Source organism: Micropterus salmoides, unplaced genomic scaffold, assembly GCF_014851395.1.
Source record: "Micropterus salmoides isolate LMB-PRFRI ecotype aquatic unplaced genomic scaffold, ASM1485139v1 Ms_hic_scaffold_11, whole genome shotgun sequence".
Lineage (NCBI taxonomy): Eukaryota > Metazoa > Chordata > Actinopteri > Centrarchiformes > Centrarchidae > Micropterus > Micropterus salmoides.
The window spans coordinates 8349289-8367349 of NW_024040152.1; the positions used below are offsets into that span (position 1 = coordinate 8349289).

The 18061-nt window shown below is 39.7% G+C and overlaps 2 protein-coding genes and 1 long non-coding RNA gene across 4 annotated transcripts; 2 read left to right on the forward strand and 1 right to left on the reverse strand.

Annotated features, from left to right (window-relative positions):
* Nucleotides 1–1213: 1213 nt before the first annotated feature.
* LOC119897122 lies at nucleotides 1214–18056 on the reverse strand. Of its 2 annotated transcripts, XR_005443353.1 has the most exons (6): nucleotides 17969–18056; nucleotides 17735–17827; nucleotides 17041–17147; nucleotides 10397–10453; nucleotides 8522–9587; nucleotides 1214–2311 (listed from the first exon to the last, which is right to left on the reverse strand). It is a non-coding gene; the product is annotated as an uncharacterized LOC119897122 (long non-coding RNA). The 2 variants fall into 2 exon arrangements; XR_005443352.1 differs by lacking the exon at nucleotides 1214–2311 and having other exon boundaries at nucleotides 7156–9587.
* On the forward strand, nucleotides 2911–6746 carry LOC119897120. Its single transcript, XM_038710697.1, has 4 exons — nucleotides 2911–3542; nucleotides 3700–3993; nucleotides 4530–4602; nucleotides 6010–6746. The coding sequence occupies exons 1-4, from the start codon at nucleotides 3158–3160 to the stop codon at nucleotides 6428–6430; spliced, it is 1173 nt and encodes a 390-aa protein (XP_038566625.1). The 5' UTR covers nucleotides 2911–3157; the 3' UTR covers nucleotides 6431–6746.
* On the forward strand, nucleotides 9131–15535 carry LOC119897121 (protein rapunzel-like). Its single transcript, XM_038710698.1, has 3 exons — nucleotides 9131–9179; nucleotides 11679–11767; nucleotides 13092–15535. Exon 3 carries the CDS (start codon nucleotides 13116–13118, stop codon nucleotides 13797–13799), a length of 684 nt encoding a protein of 227 aa, XP_038566626.1. The 5' UTR covers nucleotides 9131–9179; nucleotides 11679–11767; nucleotides 13092–13115; the 3' UTR covers nucleotides 13800–15535.
* Nucleotides 18057–18061: the final 5 nt, after the last annotated feature.

Below are 18061 nucleotides of genomic sequence, written 5' to 3' on the forward strand. Positions count from 1 at the left end.
CAATCAAGTCAAATTAATTAGTGAAATTGGTTATACTGATATTGTATTCATCTGGCGTTAATTAGGCATTTGAACATTTTTTTACTAGTAGCGATAAAATGCCTGAGTTTTGGTTCCCATACCAAAACAATTACATACATTGAGGAATATAAACATGTTTTTCTACAAACCCTTAACTTAACAAAAGAAGCCAAAGTTCTTGAACACACAAGTACACCTGTGCAGACTATCCACACACAATTCCCTTAAATCTGCATTCTTTCTAATGGCCAGCAGGGGGCATCTCCACCGGTTGCAAAAAGAAGTTCAGTTGTGTGTAAATTTATGAATAAATGATCCTGCTTCACACTTTATTTATTTCCTCTGCAAACACTTTCCCAATGAGTCTCAATCGCTAGTTTCAAGTCTTTTTTAATACAGCATGATGTTCATTTAGTAAATTATAGTTTAGAGTCAAATAAACCAGAGGTTTTCAAAGTGAGAGGCATCCTCACCAGAGGGGCTCCAGACAGTTTCAAGGGAGGCTCAGTGAATGGAAGTGAAAAAGTAGGCTATTCAAAATGAGATCATATAGAATACATGTGTACATGTGTGTGATCTGGTTAAAGACAAGTTCAGAGATACAGTAGTTTTGGGGAACTGTTTTTCCAACTTCATCAGAGTCAGAAACTAAGCTAGGACAGACGTTTGTGAATGTATTTGGTTTAATCTGAAGTTTTGTCGAACAGCAATATTGGGATATCTTGGCTCAATTGTTGAATGTCTATGGGATCAAATAACTTAATCATGATCCCATAGATGTCCAGGAATTGAGTGAAACTAAGCAGGGGGTGGATTAAATTTGTGCTATTAATTACTATATTATCAAGCTATCTGTTCTTATGAACAATTTACTATTGAGTGCTAATTTGAACAATGTTGAAACCTGACTTTGCAGACCAAGAGACTGAATGCAAAGACTGAAGAATGAAAGCAAAAACAGCAAATCCCCCGATGAACAAGTTAATGGCAACAGAGCATGAAGACGAACATGCTGCCCATCTAAAAAGGAAAGGGGTTATAGTTTTTTACATTTTAATAATCAACACAATCGAATGGTTTGTGTTATGAAACCCTGAATGCCTTTTTTATAGAAAAAAGCACCTCTTTTTTGGAAATAACCAAAGTGTTTGAGGGTGTAGAGAGAAAATGTGTTTGCAGTGAATGTTCAGTAATATCATGTCTGAATCTTATTCTTGAAGGTCTGATGATGTGCTTGGAGAGAAAAAAGTGACATGTCACTGATCGAGACATTATCTGTTTCAAATTCTTTATTTTGAATCCAGGGAAAGAAACAAATGCCACCTGCCTGAGAGGGAGGAGGATGTTGTAAAGAAAGCTTGTGTGACCCAGTCGTCTGCACCTAAAATAACTGCTCCAAAAGGCAGCCTGGGAGATAACAGCTTTCCACAGACACAGAGGCAGTGCTTGAATGGCTCCCTAGCTTCAAAAGTAAATGCACAACACCCCCTTGGCATGTCAGCAGCAGAGATACATCAATATGTCAGCTCCACCATCCACGAGTGACCATAAGAATTGAAAGTCTTTTCACACACAGAATGGACAACTAGCGGACTGTGAGGAGATATTCGCTTACTTTGACAAAAAGATGTGTGTTGGATTAGAATCGCATAGCCCACCTTTAAATCCCCGTTAAGTCTTAAATTAAATCCTTAGAGGTTTCGTTCCACTTCTGAATGTCTTTCAAATGTATATTTAAAGAACTGGCATTAATAGAGTTTCCAGAGCCACTTCTCACACTTTAGTCTTAATCCAACAAATACAGTTCAGACGCAAGAATGCTGCCTGCTGCCACCCATCAGTCACAGCTGGCAGTGCTTCCTACCATTAATTTCATTAATCTGCAGACTAACAGAGAGAAAGAGACATGCACAAACACACAGACAGCCTTGGTGGATGCAAAGAAGCAATACTTCTAAAGGTCCTCATATTGCTGGAGACTCAGTGAATTCCTCTGGTCGAGCTGATTTGTGTTGTAGTACTTCTCTGTTTTTTCTCTTTTGTTAAATAAATTCTTCAAAGACAACGGTTTGTTGTAACTCAACTATTTGCTCAACCCTTCACCAGGAATATAATTTCCACGACAGAGACCACCAAACAACAGACCACTACTGTTCTTCAAATATTGCAGTAAGGAAACTCATCTGGAGCGTCGCTCTGTGAACCTCCAGACGTCAGGATCCTTCACCTTCCACTTCAGTCAGTACAGTCCTTGAGAAGTTTGGAGTAGAGGCTCTCCACTCAACCAGAGCTGAAGAAAAAAATAGCAGGAGTTAAAGTAAAAATTTTCTTTTTTTTATCCGGACCACAATTAATAAATCAAATGCTCTGATACCAAAATGACAAAAAGCCATTATCTGTAGCTGTTGCAGGACAGTAATAAGCAGGGCCAATCATTTCATTTGGACCAAAAATTCACTGATTCCAGCTTCTAAAATGTGACGTTTTTCTGCTTTGCTCCTTTTTTTTATATCAGTGTAAATTGAAATAAATGTAACATCTTAACAATTTGGACTATTGGTTGGACAAAAGAAGATTTTTCATTTTATGCAATGGGAAATAGTAATGAGCTTTTTTTCATTATTATTTTATGAAATTTTATAGACTAAACAATTATCATCAATCAATTCGGTCAGTTAGATCAGTCAATCATTTAAAAAAATCTTTATTTATCTTTATCTATTTTTTATTTATAAAATTATTATATTTTATTTATTTATAAAATCTTTTATGCAGCCCGAATAGCAGTGATGGCCTTATAATCAATAATACATGTAATGTCAGTGTGAGCAGTCATACGAGCCACCAGGTGGCGCTGTGGCCTCCAGAACCAACGTCCACTGACTGGAGCCTTTGCAGAAGAAATGAACGACGCAGGAAGCAAACCTGCAGCTCTGGTGTGGTAGATTCAACTTTAGCTAAATTTAAGTCTCTCATTCTGTTTTGTTTGCTTTTACATTACAGTAAAGTGTTGGGTTTGTGTGTTCAATGTGATGATATTGTTTCTATCGTGTGTGCGCGACTGACAGCCTTGCATCCTTGTAGCTAGCCGCTTTCCACATAGCTTGCTAACATCAAAACAGGTTGATTTTTGAAGATGAATTTGGTCAAAAACAGGACTTTGCACCCACACCTGCGCGACGAGGAAGCTCTCGTGGTGGAAAACGCCATCCGGCTGGCGATAGACTCGATAATAAATGTGCTGTACGGCGTCAACAGTGCCAGGACTCATGAGTACCAGCGGATGGTGGCCGACAGGGACAAAGAGATCCGGCGGCTCGAGTGCAGGCTGGGAGAGATAGAGCACGAGCTGCAGGTGCTGCAGCGACAGGGATGCACCTGTGGGCTGTTTGGAAAAGAGCTTAGCCTCATCGGATCGCAGACCACCGGTGACCCACAGGGAGAGCAGAGAGGGTTTGAACCAAGCTGCATTGACACTGAGATGACAGCAGGGCAGCAGGAGTGTGAAATGAGTATCTCTTGTAAGTAAAAATGAGGCCAAAGGAAAAAAAACATCTATATCGTCTAGACATACAAGAATGCCTAGGGCCGGAAGAGTACTTAAATATTTTACAATTTAACAGTAAAAAGAAGTAAATGTAATTAAAAGAATGCCATTTTTGTCTCTTTTCTCCACAGTCGGCCTTTTTGCAAGACCCCCCTCACATGTTTCCTCCCAAAGCCAGGAGTCCATTCTTCCTTCATCCCCACGCAGGATGGGTCTTGACCAGACCTGCACCTCCCACTCCTCAGAGTCCTCAGGCATATCAGAGGCAGCCAGCAATCTGCCTAAATCTCCCAGCAGCTTCGTTGTCAAAGAGGAGCCATGTGACACAGTTTTAATCAAGTGGGAAAAGAGTGAAGAGAGATTCGGGGAGCATCAGGAGAACACAAGTAGTCCCTGTCAGGACAGAGAGAGCCCCAGTGTAAAAAGTAATATATGCTGCCTTTTAATTCCTGTTACACGCATATTCATAACATTACAAGGACATCAATTTAAGCTTTTATTAAGTTGCACATGTTCTGTAATACCAGAGCTTGGTATCAATCCTGACAGAGGATCAAAAATTGTCAAGTATCAAATGTTTGGCATTGTTCAGATTCTTCGACTTGTTGACTCAGTCTTTCAACAGACATTTTCTGATTTAAATTTGCTCATTTCAGACTTTATTTTAAATAGGAAAAAATCCTGATTGGCTGCTTTGTGCTGAGTCAGATTTGATCACAGTTGCATATGAGAACTTTGGTTTGTGTCCAACAGGAAAAAAAACATGGTTATATTCAACAAAGCAGGGTTAAAGCTGAAACTCCTGGTATCGTTTTGGCACCTCTATCACACATTATTAAACAATACCCGGCCTGCCTTAGAAAGAGAAAAGCCTTGTCTGAATGCTGTCATTGTAAATTGTATTAGTGTGGCAGTGGGGGTGTATGACTAAGACAATGCTCATTTCTTCTGCTCCCTTCAGAAAAACTGGAGAACAGAGAGAAACCTCATGCAGACACAGACGGACACCTCGTCACTGAAGAAGGACACTTTAGGTGGGTTATTTCATAGATCTAAATGAGCCAATTCAATGCTTTAGGTCATTAGAGTTTCTACCTCTAAGAGAAAATCCACCCAAAAACCCTGTATTTATGTTTTCTGTGGATAATTAATCAAATGTAGATAATGTGACATTGTGGGAAGACATGTTCTCCACAGGAAATTTTGAACTATATGAAATTGTTGGCATCAGGTTTTGTCACCAGCTCTTTATAATCGATGATCTGTTTTTGACTTTGTATTTTTTCACAATCCGCTCAAATGGTGGAAATTGAGAAGATCTTGCATGAAACACCATTTAATTGTTTAGCAACACTTGGTGACATGACATACTTCAAAGCAACACTATGCGCCAGTTGGTAACAACTGTAGCTATTCAGCACTGCATAGTTATATTAACGGGAACTGTAGCTATATATGTGCAGGGGGGGGGTTTAAATACAGCTTAGTAGTTTTAGAGTATCTGATTTGTAAGGGCAGTGGTGTGATGGCATCCCCACTGATCTGATTTTACCTTTGGTGCCTATTAGAATTGCAAAATTGGCAAATATTGCCATTTGTTAAATACATTTCTTAGGGGGCTTAATAGATGTAAAAGGGAAAGGTAAGACCGGTCTAGCTTGGAGTCAGTAGCTGACCCCCACAAGTGTGTGTCTACTGACCTTCCAGCTCTAGTTCTTTCTCTCATAACTGTCCTTGTTAGGGTGACGACAGTTAGACTGATAAGGGAGAGACAGAAGCTCAAGCATCAGGCTAGCAGATATCGGTGTTCTCTGGGAATCTTACAAGGTTGAATGTTAAAAGAATTTTTACGAGAACTTACTGGCTCCAGAGATTAGAGTGCAACTCATGGATAGCAATAGATTATACTCTGACGTAGCATTGGAGTCTAACCATCAGTGTTGCATGTGGCTTGAAGGACACACAGCGTGTCATGTTTTAAACCAACAGACTCTTCACACATGGATAGAGGGGGAAACAATAGCCTTATTTAGACACTTACTGAATCTCTGTAAATCTAGGAGAAATATTCCCAGACAGGAATTATCCTTCAGATGTTGGCATTTGATGTGTTCACATGTTGTGTGCTGGCACTGTATCTCCTCATTTCAGTCTTGCTATGTATCTGAAACTTCATCACACCTGACTCACACTACTTCAACACCATTTAACAACCAGCTGAAAGTGGGAAATATGTAACGGCAGACATTGCTACCTTTTGTAAAACATGTACAAATGTATTGGTTAATTTAGTGGCCTTAATTGAGAATAAAGTAGTGTATTTGCCTATACCTAGCTTCTTAAATCAGCACAATGGCCTAAGACAATCTAAATTTTAAGCACTTGGTGAACTACATACCTACTAATCTGTGTGATCCTTTCTCACTTCTTGACCTCCTCAGGAACAGGAAGAAGAGCGTGCCGACATCCGAGCTGCCGGAGGAGGCTCAGAGACTAAAGAGGGCAGCCTGGAGAGCAGCTTCCAGGCGGTATTACGCCCGAAAAATAGCCCGCCAACAGGGAAACCCCTCACGCTCCGGTACCTTTCCCCACATTACAGACTCCCGGTATTCTCAACCCATCTCTTTTGTGGATAAGAGAAAGAGGACGCTGATATCGGAGTTACCTGAAGACTCTCAGACGCTGCAGAGGGAGGCGTGGAGAGCTGCTTCCAAGAGGTACTACGCTCGAAAAATCGCTCGCCACCAGACCAGACCCACACAGTATGTACACCTGCTCCAGAACATAGAGCCGTCTGAAGAAACACTGGAACCTAACAGGGGAGGGTCCCAGACCAAGAGTGGAGGAATAATGTGCAACTGATGGACAGCAGCACTTTGAGGTTTTTTATTCTGCATATTTAAAGGTTGATTTCATTGTGTGTGAATGTTTGTATTGACATTTGTCTCAGGTCTTTTGATATGATCAGAATAGTTTAGTCTGTCATTTGTGTTTCTTCACAGTTGAAATATGCAATTAATCCGAGAACAACACAGCACATTCATATCACTTCGGTTTTAATTTCACACTCTTATTCTTTTTCTCATTTCAGTCTGATTTTGTATACTGCATTGCATGGCCTGTACAAACTGCTAACTGCAAATAAGGATTGAATAAATGTATTCTGAGGCAAAGTAAAGCCGTTGTACAGTTTTATTCATGTGATAACGACTGTCAATACAGCGCCCCTGGAGTCCAACGTCTGTAACTACAATCAAGACATTTGATAGTATTGAGCTCAGCATCTGTGTTAATGAAATACATGAAGAATTACCAGTTGAATCTTAACTAGTAAGACTTAATGTATTTTTTTTGTTCTTTTTTCTTAACATGTTAAATAATAAAGATAATATAATTTAAATACCACTGTGGTATTTGTCTCTATGGTCTTTGTTTTAATGAATGTATGTTTTGATTGTAGTAAAAACACTTTCTATTGTTATAATTTTCTTCTTATAAACTTACTGCCCCCTGAGTGAAGAAAGCTTTCTTTGTTCCAAAATGTCATTTTTCTCTGGTAAATCATACACAATAAAAGAAAAACAAGATTTGCATGTATTTTTTTCTGTTTAATTTTAATACCACATAAGGTTGTTTGTCACAGTATATGCAAAACAAGAATCTTATATTCGCTGAAGTTATACAATACAGCATTGTGTAGGCCTGCTTGCAATAAGAGAAATGGGTAATCCCAGAGTCTATATATTTCGGTTGACTTGTACCCACGGTACAGCACTTTTGTTAGGTTTAGTCCCTGCCTCAGGATTGTGGCTTATAACCTGTCAACAGAGCGCTCCTTCTGCCCCCCCAGCTGGAAAAAACAAGAACGTCTTGCAACAGCGGCTGTTTGCCACACTGGAGCACAAATATTACGCATTTTGACCGCAGTCCGATGCACAGCTGATCTTGCACAAGTGTGGTATCATATAGGACCTGTGAGTATTCATGGCTCTGTGACTTCAGTCTGAAATATGATCTGTTTGACAGCTGCTGCGGCAAACGCACAATGAGGACAGGCGCGCGTCCGGCTGGAGCTCCGGCTGTGCTGCTGGTGCTTTAGTGCTGAATAAACACGACACATGCGCCTGTTTTTACCTGAGCGCTGATGCGAACAGTCCTTTCACAGCAGATAAGGAAGGCTTTGTCATTTCTAACGGACACTCGTCTTTTTATTTCTATTTTTGTCTTCAGTTTCCACAGCAGGGAGGACACGGCTTCACTTGTGTTGCTGTTGCCTGAGGCTTGCTGTCTCAGAGAGGGGATGCGGGGTCTTTAACCTGCGGATGCTCAGGTCTGGACACGCAGAGAGACAAACGCCCATCCTATTTGTGACTGAGTTGTTGTAATATAGGCCTACGACGTAAACTTACAGGCTTTGAAGGGAACAGGCTTGTCCTTTAACGCTTTACCGACAGCTGCCAACATAGTTTGCATATGGGTTTATTTTGAGGAAAACATCTTCAACCGCCGGCGCAGCCATTTCCCAACCTAAGAATCCATTGGATTTGTCAGCAGAGTTTTTCGTATAATGATTTCTTTGTGCTACAGGACTAAATTTATGCTAATTCAAGTCTGAAGAAGGACCAGACTGTGGCTCGCAGCAGGACTACTTTGACGCAATGACTGGCTGCGTTTACAGCTCCAGTTTTTGCCTGCCTCATAGCTACCGTAGGTAATTTTCATTTGTGTGCAGTGCTATAGCGCTGTCCGTATTAGTAACTATATATTTAAGTAAAGTATATCTTTAAACACGTTAAATTAATAACTTTACTGTCAGCAGTGCCAATTGCGCCATCTGGTACATTTTCTCGTTGCACGGTTTTCAAATGAACTTTAAATTTACATTATTTGAGTGTAGTTGGAATTTTATTTGTACACTTCGTAAAGTTTTAACAGAATTATTATTATAATTACCTTTTAAGCTGGTTAAACTCCTTTTTTCCCGCTTGGAGCCTTTGGAGTTCTCTCTGTGCCTTTGGATACACTTGTGCACTTTTGGAGAGGTCCATTTGGATCCATGGTTCTCTTTTTGCGTTGTTGGATTCAACGCACATGCGAATATATTTCTTCCCGTTTTTGTGGTCCAGTCCACAAGAAAGGGGTCTCTTTGACTCATAAATACCACGAATGGACTATTTGTAGCCTCTCAAAGATGCTCCAGGGCTTGGCAAACGCACAAAAGGCTGCAGAAAGCGCCTGAGAGTTCAGCTGCGCACTTACTGACAATTGCTCTTCAGTATCAACTGTATGACTACTGGATGGACCACAATAAGTTGAAATCATAGGGGTATGACTTGGTGTATTTGAGGAGTGGGCTTTGCTGTTTAAGACCACTAAAATGCCATTTTAAAATTTAATATTGGAGCTTATGTCTATCTAAGGCCAATAGGGCAATTTCTGGGATTTAGGGGTTCTCTGGCCTCTTTAGAAATGGTTTAGTCGAATTTGATCACCCCTGCATATTCAACATACATGGAAGTGTCCTTTTTTGCAGGGATTGCTGGGAAGAAGACGAAGGCTGCCGAGGTTGGGACATTGGAGAGAGAGGCATAGACATAGCCACTCTCAAAAGGTAAGAAATCCTCTCTTCTGCTGAGGCCAATGGTGCCAAATACTTACTGGGAGGCAGTAGAGACTGTATATTTCACATTTAGACTGAAAAATTGAGGTTTTCAGATGTATTTTGATGTCTTTACAGTGTGATAGATCAGGGAGGGTCAGGGCATTATGGTGTGCATTAACAAGGAAATATGGAGGCACGGCTAGGGGGAGCCATAGCTGGGCAGGGAGGCTGCTGTCTGGCCCTGAGCTGGAGAGGGGATGTTTTGCTTATTTTACTACTCACAAACATAGAAGAACTCCAGAAGACACTTCATTGCTGCATGTTAGTCTTCATTAATATAGTTATTGTTTAAACAGCATTAGCCTCAAGGGTGTCTACATCTTCAGAAAGTGTCTCAACTGCCACACAGGCTTTAATCTGCAAAGACAGAGAGCAAACTGTCATGTGACATGAAGACAAGCATTCAAATATGTCATGAACATGTCATTTATGCACTTTAGGAATCTTTTTGTAATAGGATATAACGTGTAAAGTTGGATTAGCATTAGCAATGCTGTGGTGATAGAAAACATTCAAGATGGCCACTCCACTGCAGGGAAACAGGTGAGAGCAGCCTGTCACTTCCTGGTTAGACAGACTTTGTTTATAGCCAACGCGTAGTCAGATGTTTCTCCCTGGCAATGACTTAAACTTTATGTTTCCAATAACTAGTTGCTGTACAGTAATACAGAAGCTGAGTCACCAAGCCACAACTTTAGGCCAAGACTTTCAGACTGGGAAGTGGGAGTGCTGTGCTCTCTGCTTTCTCTGAAGGCCATGCTGCCATAGAGCAGTGATTGGTTAACCCATGGAGGTGCTTTTAACCAGGAAGCTATAACAGGTCTCATTTATTGACCCTTAATTTGCATTTTTATTAACATATAAAACCCATATGATCATATGTCTCATCAATCATCAGCTGTCTTCACATTGAGTAGAAAATTACTCAAATTGATCAAGCTCACTCGTTAAAACATCTCTTAGAAGGTGCAGAGTCGATCTAGGAATAATTTATTTTGCTCAAAGGGTTAATTTGCTGTTTCAGATTAAATCGCAGGAAGCTGTCAAATGAATCCAATTTGTGACGAATATGGCTCAGTTAATCCATTACTTAAAAAAATATCTTAAATTTTATGGTGGGTTTGTTTCAGAGGGTGTCTAAAAACCGTTATTAACCCTTTCATTACCTGTCTCCTGTTGCAGTTGCCGTATTGCCTTGAGACATGGAGGGTTTTTCACATCATCTGTGGAAACAAGGACAAAACAATAGAAATATAAAACTGGATGAATGTAATTTTATTGTAAATCTATAGAGGAACGAGCTCTTTATCAGCTGTCATAATAGGAAAAAGCGAAACAAATGCAGGGAAGATGAGAATTTATTATAAAAAAAATTCTGGAAAAGCGACATTTAAGATGCATCTTGTGTAGGTTTCAAAAATATATAAAGAAAGTGAAACATTTGCTCATGTTTTTGTTCAATCCGTCCATTTAAACACATCATCTAAAGCTGACCTGAAGCTAAAGGGTTAAGTCCTGCTCCTGACATCCTCTGCTTTTAGTCCACAGTGGTGGTGCTGAAATCAGACGGTGGAAATTTTGGGCGTCTTTGTCATTATAGGTAAATTACTGCCCCCTCTGGTGGACACGGGTATTTAACAACAAAACAAAACACGCACCACCCTGTCCATTACTGTGTGTGTGTGTGCGCGTGTGTGTGTCTCTCAGGGCCTGTTCAAGCATGCACAGCCTTGTGGTCATCAGCTGTGTGGGTCCCAAGTGTCAGCACAACAGGGGTGTCGTGATTATCTTTGAGACTATGTTGTAATCTCAGAGTGGTGAGGTGTGTGTCTGTAGTACCATGGCACGCATGCCTAGCCATAACTGACACACTGAGGTGTAGTAGAAAGATAACAGCCCTGTCACTACTAATGCTTGTGTATATGGAAAAACACCCCTGTATAATCCTGTTTTAATAAACATAACTGTTAGGTGTCAACAGAGCTTTTACTGCTCACAAATATTCTACTTAAAACTTGTAAACCCTGCCTCTAAACTAGCTTGAAACCATATAATATGTTGTTCCTATTATGTAATAAACAAGTTTTACAGCTCAGTCAGCCGTCACATTATTTGTTTTCCCACAGTATTGTCTCGCCCATTAGCTGCTGGTAGCGTCTCAGCATGCATTCCTTATTTAGCTCGCTGCTGCTGAGGAGCTATCAGCTTGGTCCATAGAAACACATAGAGAGCAGCCTGGTGCTGAAAGGCTGGAGTGCTGAATGGAGCCGTGTCATACTGAAGCAGAGAGGCTGTTAACTCCTTCACTGCTGAAAACTGCAACCAGCAAGGGACAAAACTCACTTCCTGGTTCAGTATGACAGTATGAAGCAAAATCCTCACTATGCAACTTCTATGGTGGATATATTTGAATTTTGTGTCTGAATCTCTGAATGTCTGTTGTTTCAGGAATCATCCTGATCAGGATCAGAGTCCCTTTCTTCCTTTAACAACCTAGGACGAGGTTCCTGTGAGAGCTTCAAGAGAAGAAAATTGATGTAAGGAGCTACAACTGTCCTCTAACAGTTAAACAACAGATTCAGATCCCAACCATTTGTCTATTTTGTTGGATAATTCTCATGAAATGTGTAATCTCTGTGGCTGTCAGGCTGAAAGGAGCTGAAATAATCAGTTAATAATGAGAAGCTGCTGTAGATCTGAACTGAATACAAGTTGCTCTGTGTAAAGAGTGTCAGCCGGACGTCAGCATAATAGAAATGTCACAATTAGATTAGTTTTGCTTGTGGTTTGTAGCTGATTTATTGAGCAGCTGAGAAGTGGAATCATTTTTCCTTTTTCATGGCTGTCAAATAACTTCTACATATGGATTTTATACACGAATCTCATTATTACGGCTTAACTTATTTTCATTGTCAGTTAATCCGCTAATTATTTTGGCTATAAAATGTCGGTAAATAGGCCATTATAATTTCACAGAACCCAAGTTGGTGTCCTCCAAAATTGCTTGTTGTATCTGACAAAAAGTCCAGATCCCAAAGACATTCAATATAATATCATATGTGACAAGAAAAAGCACGAAATCCTCACATTTGAAAGGTTGGAAGCAAAGCAAATGGAGGTTTTGAAAATTAATGAAACCGATCATAATTGCTAGATTTTTTTAACTGTAATAAATATCATCAATATGAATAAAAACCAGTGGTGTATTATTACAGAGATTAAAAAGAACATGACTTAAAGGATTATACATGATGTATTATTGCGGCTGTATAATCTGGTTCTCCCACTGCAAGAAACTCTAAAAAGTATAAGTCTAAAAAACATTTTGGTAACACTTTATTTTACCAGTGTCCATAATTTCCCAATAATGTTTTCTGAGGTTGAGGGTCTTGTGACAGACAGATAAAATAAAAATCTAAATCAGAGCAGCAGAGGCTGAGTTATCCTGACTTTTAGTCCTCATCATTGGATTCTACATTTGACATAATGCAAATCAACAGTGTCTTTCATTAGAAACATCTTTCAAACCACACATCCACAGTTTGTGATACAGACTCGGTTAATAAAATTTAAGCCTCATCAGGGTTATTTTTTGAACTTTGGAAAGCACCCTCCACACCCCCAGAAGACATTATACGTCTGTTTTCACAGGCTGTCATACCCCTTGTGATAACTGAATTTTATGTGTACAATTGTTGGAATGTCCCTTTAATACTACACTTGAAACTGAATGCTTTGCAGGTCATATAGTTTGATCTGTAAACAAACAGAATGCCTCGTTTAATATATGTGGCTGCAGCATCCTAAAGACCATCAGTTATAGTAAACTGTGATCTTTTTCTCTTCCCGTCTCTCTCAAAGACGTCCACATCTGCACGGAAAATCATGATGGAAGAGGACATCATGGAGGACCGTGCCAAGCTGAAGCAAGGCCTGATCAAAGTGCTCGAGTGTGTAGCCACCATCTCCTCAGCAGCAGCTGTAGTTAACCCCATTTTTGGCGTGGCTGGTTCCCTGATCCGGGTTGTGCTGCACCAGGTTGATGACGAGGACATCCGCACCTTGAAGCGCGAGTTCGGCTCAGTCAACCGGGCGCTGGACCAGCTGTCCCAGATGAATCGCAACACGCTGGTCCAGATCAAGAAGGAAACGCTGGATGGCCAGTACTGCCGCGTGGAAGAGAACCTGAAGAACCAGTTCAGAAAGTTCATGGAGATGGTGGAGGCACGGCCAGAGCACCGCGCACGCAAGAAGGAGGACTTTGAGGAGAGCTATTCCAATGACTTGGGAGACCAGAACCTGCACACACTGTACGACGGCGTGGTGGGCAAGCCAAAGCTCTTCAGCAGACCCATCCTGGAGGTTTACCTGAAGCACTCGCAGGGCGACCGGCCCACTATGGAGCGACTCTGCACACGCCTCACCTACCTATTCTGCATTGGCCTCATCGCCCTCATGGGCTACGCCGCCATCATCGGAGATGACGAGGAGGGTCTGAGTGAGGAGTGGGCCGAGAAGATGGAGCATGTGCAAGAGAAGATGCAGGAGGCTCTTCGCAAATGCAAATGAAGAACAAGCATGAAGAAGAGCTTTTTTTTCTTCATATTCAGCACTCCCATGCCCATATTCCCTCTGTAACGCCTTCCTCTTAGCTTTTTCTCTCCCCATAAGCACTTTGTAGGCACTACTTCCACTGCATGAAAGCCCAGTGATTATAATGAGCAACAATATGTCTCATTATTTTCAAAACACTAACTTGCTTCATATGCAGGCGGTCTTTAAGACACAGGCATAGATTCAGTCTGTCCAGGTTGAGGTAAAAACAACTAAATTATTACAATATTTGCCTAGTTATTTCATAAATCTGGATAAGACTGCAGTGGTTTCAATTGATTCAGAACCCTTTACAATTACTCAGAAATCTATCCTAAAAGCTCAATTTGAGCCAGCAATGTAAGGAAATGACATACTATAAATCTTCTAAAATAACACGCCAGTATAATCTGTTCAGATCTAAACATTAGCTATAAATCAGGCTTTAACATAAATGTACCTCAGTCCCAGCTTCAGTGTGTTGCAATGTATCCTGCCCGTTATGCACCTTAGGAGAATATCTGCTCTGAAATAACATGTATTACACTACAAGTAAATCAGTTTGTTGCAATTAGCCTTGCTACAGTTTCAAGTGGAGCAGAAAGCAAGCTGAGACGGCTGCCATACAAGTGTAGCTCCACTAGAGGGCCTCCTAGTCTATATCCTATATCATGTGTTATGCCATTGATGTTATAACTGCTTTAAGACAGACTTTGTTTGCGAAAAAGAAGACATTTATTTGTCAGTGAAGTTATAAATATAGTCTACAATATATTTGTCCCAAATCATCAATCATTATCATGTACTACATAATGATCTTACCTTTCTTTTGTATGGAGGTCATGATACACTACACATACTTGCTGCCCAGAACCAAATTGAATATTAAGTTTACACAAATTTCTGATGCTGCTGTTCTTTATTTTTGAAGATTTGCAGTTAAAGAACTGAAAACATTGAAAACTAAAAGTAGCCTACACATAAAATCTGATTTGCTGTAACACTACTCTGCTCTGGCAGAAAAAAAGAAACACTTCACCACAGGAGGATACACTAAACATAATATTCCATTAATAAAGGTTAAAGTAGAAATGGCTTAATATGTGCTTCCATTTTCATTACCCGTGATTGTTTGACCTTTATTCTATACACAACTGAGGTTTTAAATGTGGTATCGGAGCAAGCCATAATGTCACTGGATGAATCCTTCCACTTCTGACAAATTGGTCACTCTTTTTATTTTCCATTTGACTACATCCTATTGCCTAATAGTAATGAAGGGGAAGTCATGGATTTCTTTGGTATGTGGCCATTTAGAGCCTATAAAACATTTAATGTCCATTATTTGAGGGTCTTTTTTAATAGTTAAGCCTCAGCATCAAGATAAATTTTGGCTCTCCACGTTCTTCTCATACACTTCCTCATCTGACCAACAGTGCCTAAACGTTCCATTAGTTTTGTATTATTGTTTTGTAAGTGTATATGTGTTTATTTTTATTTTTTTTAGCAAACAGGTGGTAACAGTAGTACCAGGTGGGTTTGGATTGTTGCACCAGGACAGTTCAGTCAGCAAAATTGATTGTAAATTCAGACAGCTTTAAAATCAATCAGTTTATATGTTTTTCCTTTTCTACACAGGCCTAGCCCATTTAACTCTATTCCTTTGAATACATAACTCCGTCTTAAACGTGTTTCTGGTTCTGCGGCATTGTGCCATATATTTTATTGTTACAACAGATTCTGTATACAAATAGTGAAAATGCTGTTGATATGGAGGAATATTATATGAACCTCTTAAAGGCTTTTTTGAAATGTCATATATGTGAATATGTTGCCTTTTTTGTTATGAATCCTTGATGCCTGGGTGTACATGTACCACTATAAATAAACATGAGTGAATAATACTGATATGGAGTAGTCAATTATTTATTTTATGAACAACAGCAATTTGAAGAAAAGTATTTTATAGTGTTAAAGTTGAAGGACTTTGGACGTATAAGGAGACTTTTCAGAGCATTAAACTATTAGGGTTTATGTTAAATAGTGTTTTAATGTAAACTGTGATCCAAATCCAAAAAGATACCTCTATATCCAGTGAGCCCCAAGACTGTTATACTGAACTAACACGTTCATATGTTCTAATTTCTGTGAGATTCACTGCATGGGGGTGGAGGAAGTTACTAAAGCAGATTAATGCCCATGGTTTGGAACTAGAAAATATACATTTTTTATAACTAAAGTGTGCATGATAGTGTGCATTTTCCGCTAGAAAATATAGTGGAATAAAGGGTACAATATCATATGTGCTTTCTCACCTCCGACATGTATACAGGCTATAATGTCAAATAGCACTCATGCACTGAGATGACATCAGAGCAGTGAAACGCAAGTGGAGAATATTGTCATTAAATGTGTTAATTTGCATATGTTTTACAGTATGTGTTTTGTTTGACATTTTAAGAATTATAATCATAGGAACTCTAATTCCAAACATTTACAGCAGACTATTTGTGCTGGAAGTATCTTTCTGAAACAGAAACGTATGAAATAATTTACTGAATTGGCTTTTTTTGCTTTGACAAGGTCATATATAGGCTATATTTAGTTTTTGCTTGTTCCAACACTTTAATTCAAGTTATATGCTAGGTATATAGTAAAATATTCAATCCCAAGCCTTGAATTGAAATATTTTAGGGTCATGTACATACTTTTTTTGCCCAAAATTAAGCCTATTTGGTACCTATTTGGAAAATAAGACTAATTTGTTGGCATGAAATGTCTGCAAGGCGTGAATGTGCTATTTACTGATTTGAACGCAAGAGGGCGTGAGTAGGCTACTTTAATTCGCTTCACTTCACTTTCACCATTACATCCTTTTTCAATAAACTCCCCCGAGGGCCCACAGGACTAAAGCATAACATCTGCGTCTCCAAATTGACGAATCATTAAAGTCGGCTTTCCTTTTAGGATCAAAACAGACCTGCTACATGACCTGCGTGATGGAGAGAATCAAAATTGGTGGAAATAATGTACCTAGGCTATAAGTGGGGTAAAATGGGTGCATGACCTAGGTTAAGAACAGAATGGCCCTCGTGCATCATTATCCAGCTTAACAGGTTTGACTGACAGCTTAGAGTTGGGGAACCTAAACAGGAAAATGTGCATTGCAGGCGTTTGAAATGCAGATTAGTGAGACACAGATATTTGAGGTTCTTACCTGCTCTGCATGACGAGTGTCTTTGAGCCACCGACAGACGTTTATGATGCGATGGAGCTCATTTTTCTCTCCATGACATGAGCTCGTTTCGGAGAATCCATTTTCACCTGAAGAAATTTGTATTATTTTAGAAATTAAGATAAAAGTCTTGGCCATACATCGAAGACGAAGACAGACCTTCATACATGACGTGAAGCTCTTCAGGGTTTGGGGGAGAAACAGTTTGCGTCTGATTAGTCTTTTTTTGTTTGTTTGTTTTTTTGGTGAGGGAGGTTCAGCTTGGGCGCTCACTGGGCGCGTCGTGAGCGCACAGATAAGGAGGATGTGAGGTTGTTTGATATGATTATAATAAAGTCTTCTGATCAAACATTTTTATTTGTTTTAAATGCAGGTTTTACCCTGATGTATTTATGTTTGGGACAAATCTGAATAGAGAGAGACGACGTCTGTTAGTTATAAATAAACATTGTGTGGATGACCAGTTCCCTCCCGGCACATTATATAAGATATAGCTAATCTCCATAAATAAAACAGATTCTTGATCTTATTACAAATTCAAACGTATGGTCGAATTTCATACCACAGCAACAACAGCATTTTGACCTGAGATGTGGTAACAATGAAAAAAATATATAATTACACCAAGTTATCGTATCCAAACAACAACAACAACATTAGTTTCCGATTGTCTTACCTCAAGTTTGAATCATTTAACATTCACAGCAGCTGCAGCGCATAATGGTGATGAGACATTTGCATTAGCACCAAGTGCGCAGGAGATCTCCTTCTGGAAAAACAAAAAACTAATAAAAAATATGTGGGAAATAATGCACAGAAAGAAATAATTAAATTCAGTTCTGTTTTGTTGCAAACAGACTGAATCGTCCTTTCACGATGACTTAAAGACCGAGAAGAAAATGGCACCTACCAAATATTTCACCTTTTGCGGTTTGCGCTCTGTCTGACAGTCTCTCCCTCTCTCCTTCCCTCTCTCCTTCCCTCTCCCTCCCTCTCTCTCTCT

Coding starts and splice junctions, on each gene's coding strand:
- LOC119897120 (XM_038710697.1), top strand. CDS start 3,158: ATGAATTTGGTCAAAAACAGGACTTTGCACCCACACCTGCGCGACGAG. Junction 3,994..4,529: donor AGAGAGCCCCAGTGTAAAAA/GTAATATATGCT, acceptor TGCTCCCTTCAG/AAAAACTGGAGAACAGAGAG. Junction 4,603..6,009: donor ACTGAAGAAGGACACTTTAG/GTGGGTTATTTC, acceptor TGACCTCCTCAG/GAACAGGAAGAAGAGCGTGC.
- LOC119897121 (XM_038710698.1), top strand. CDS start 13,116: ATGATGGAAGAGGACATCATGGAGGACCGTGCCAAGCTGAAGCAAGGC.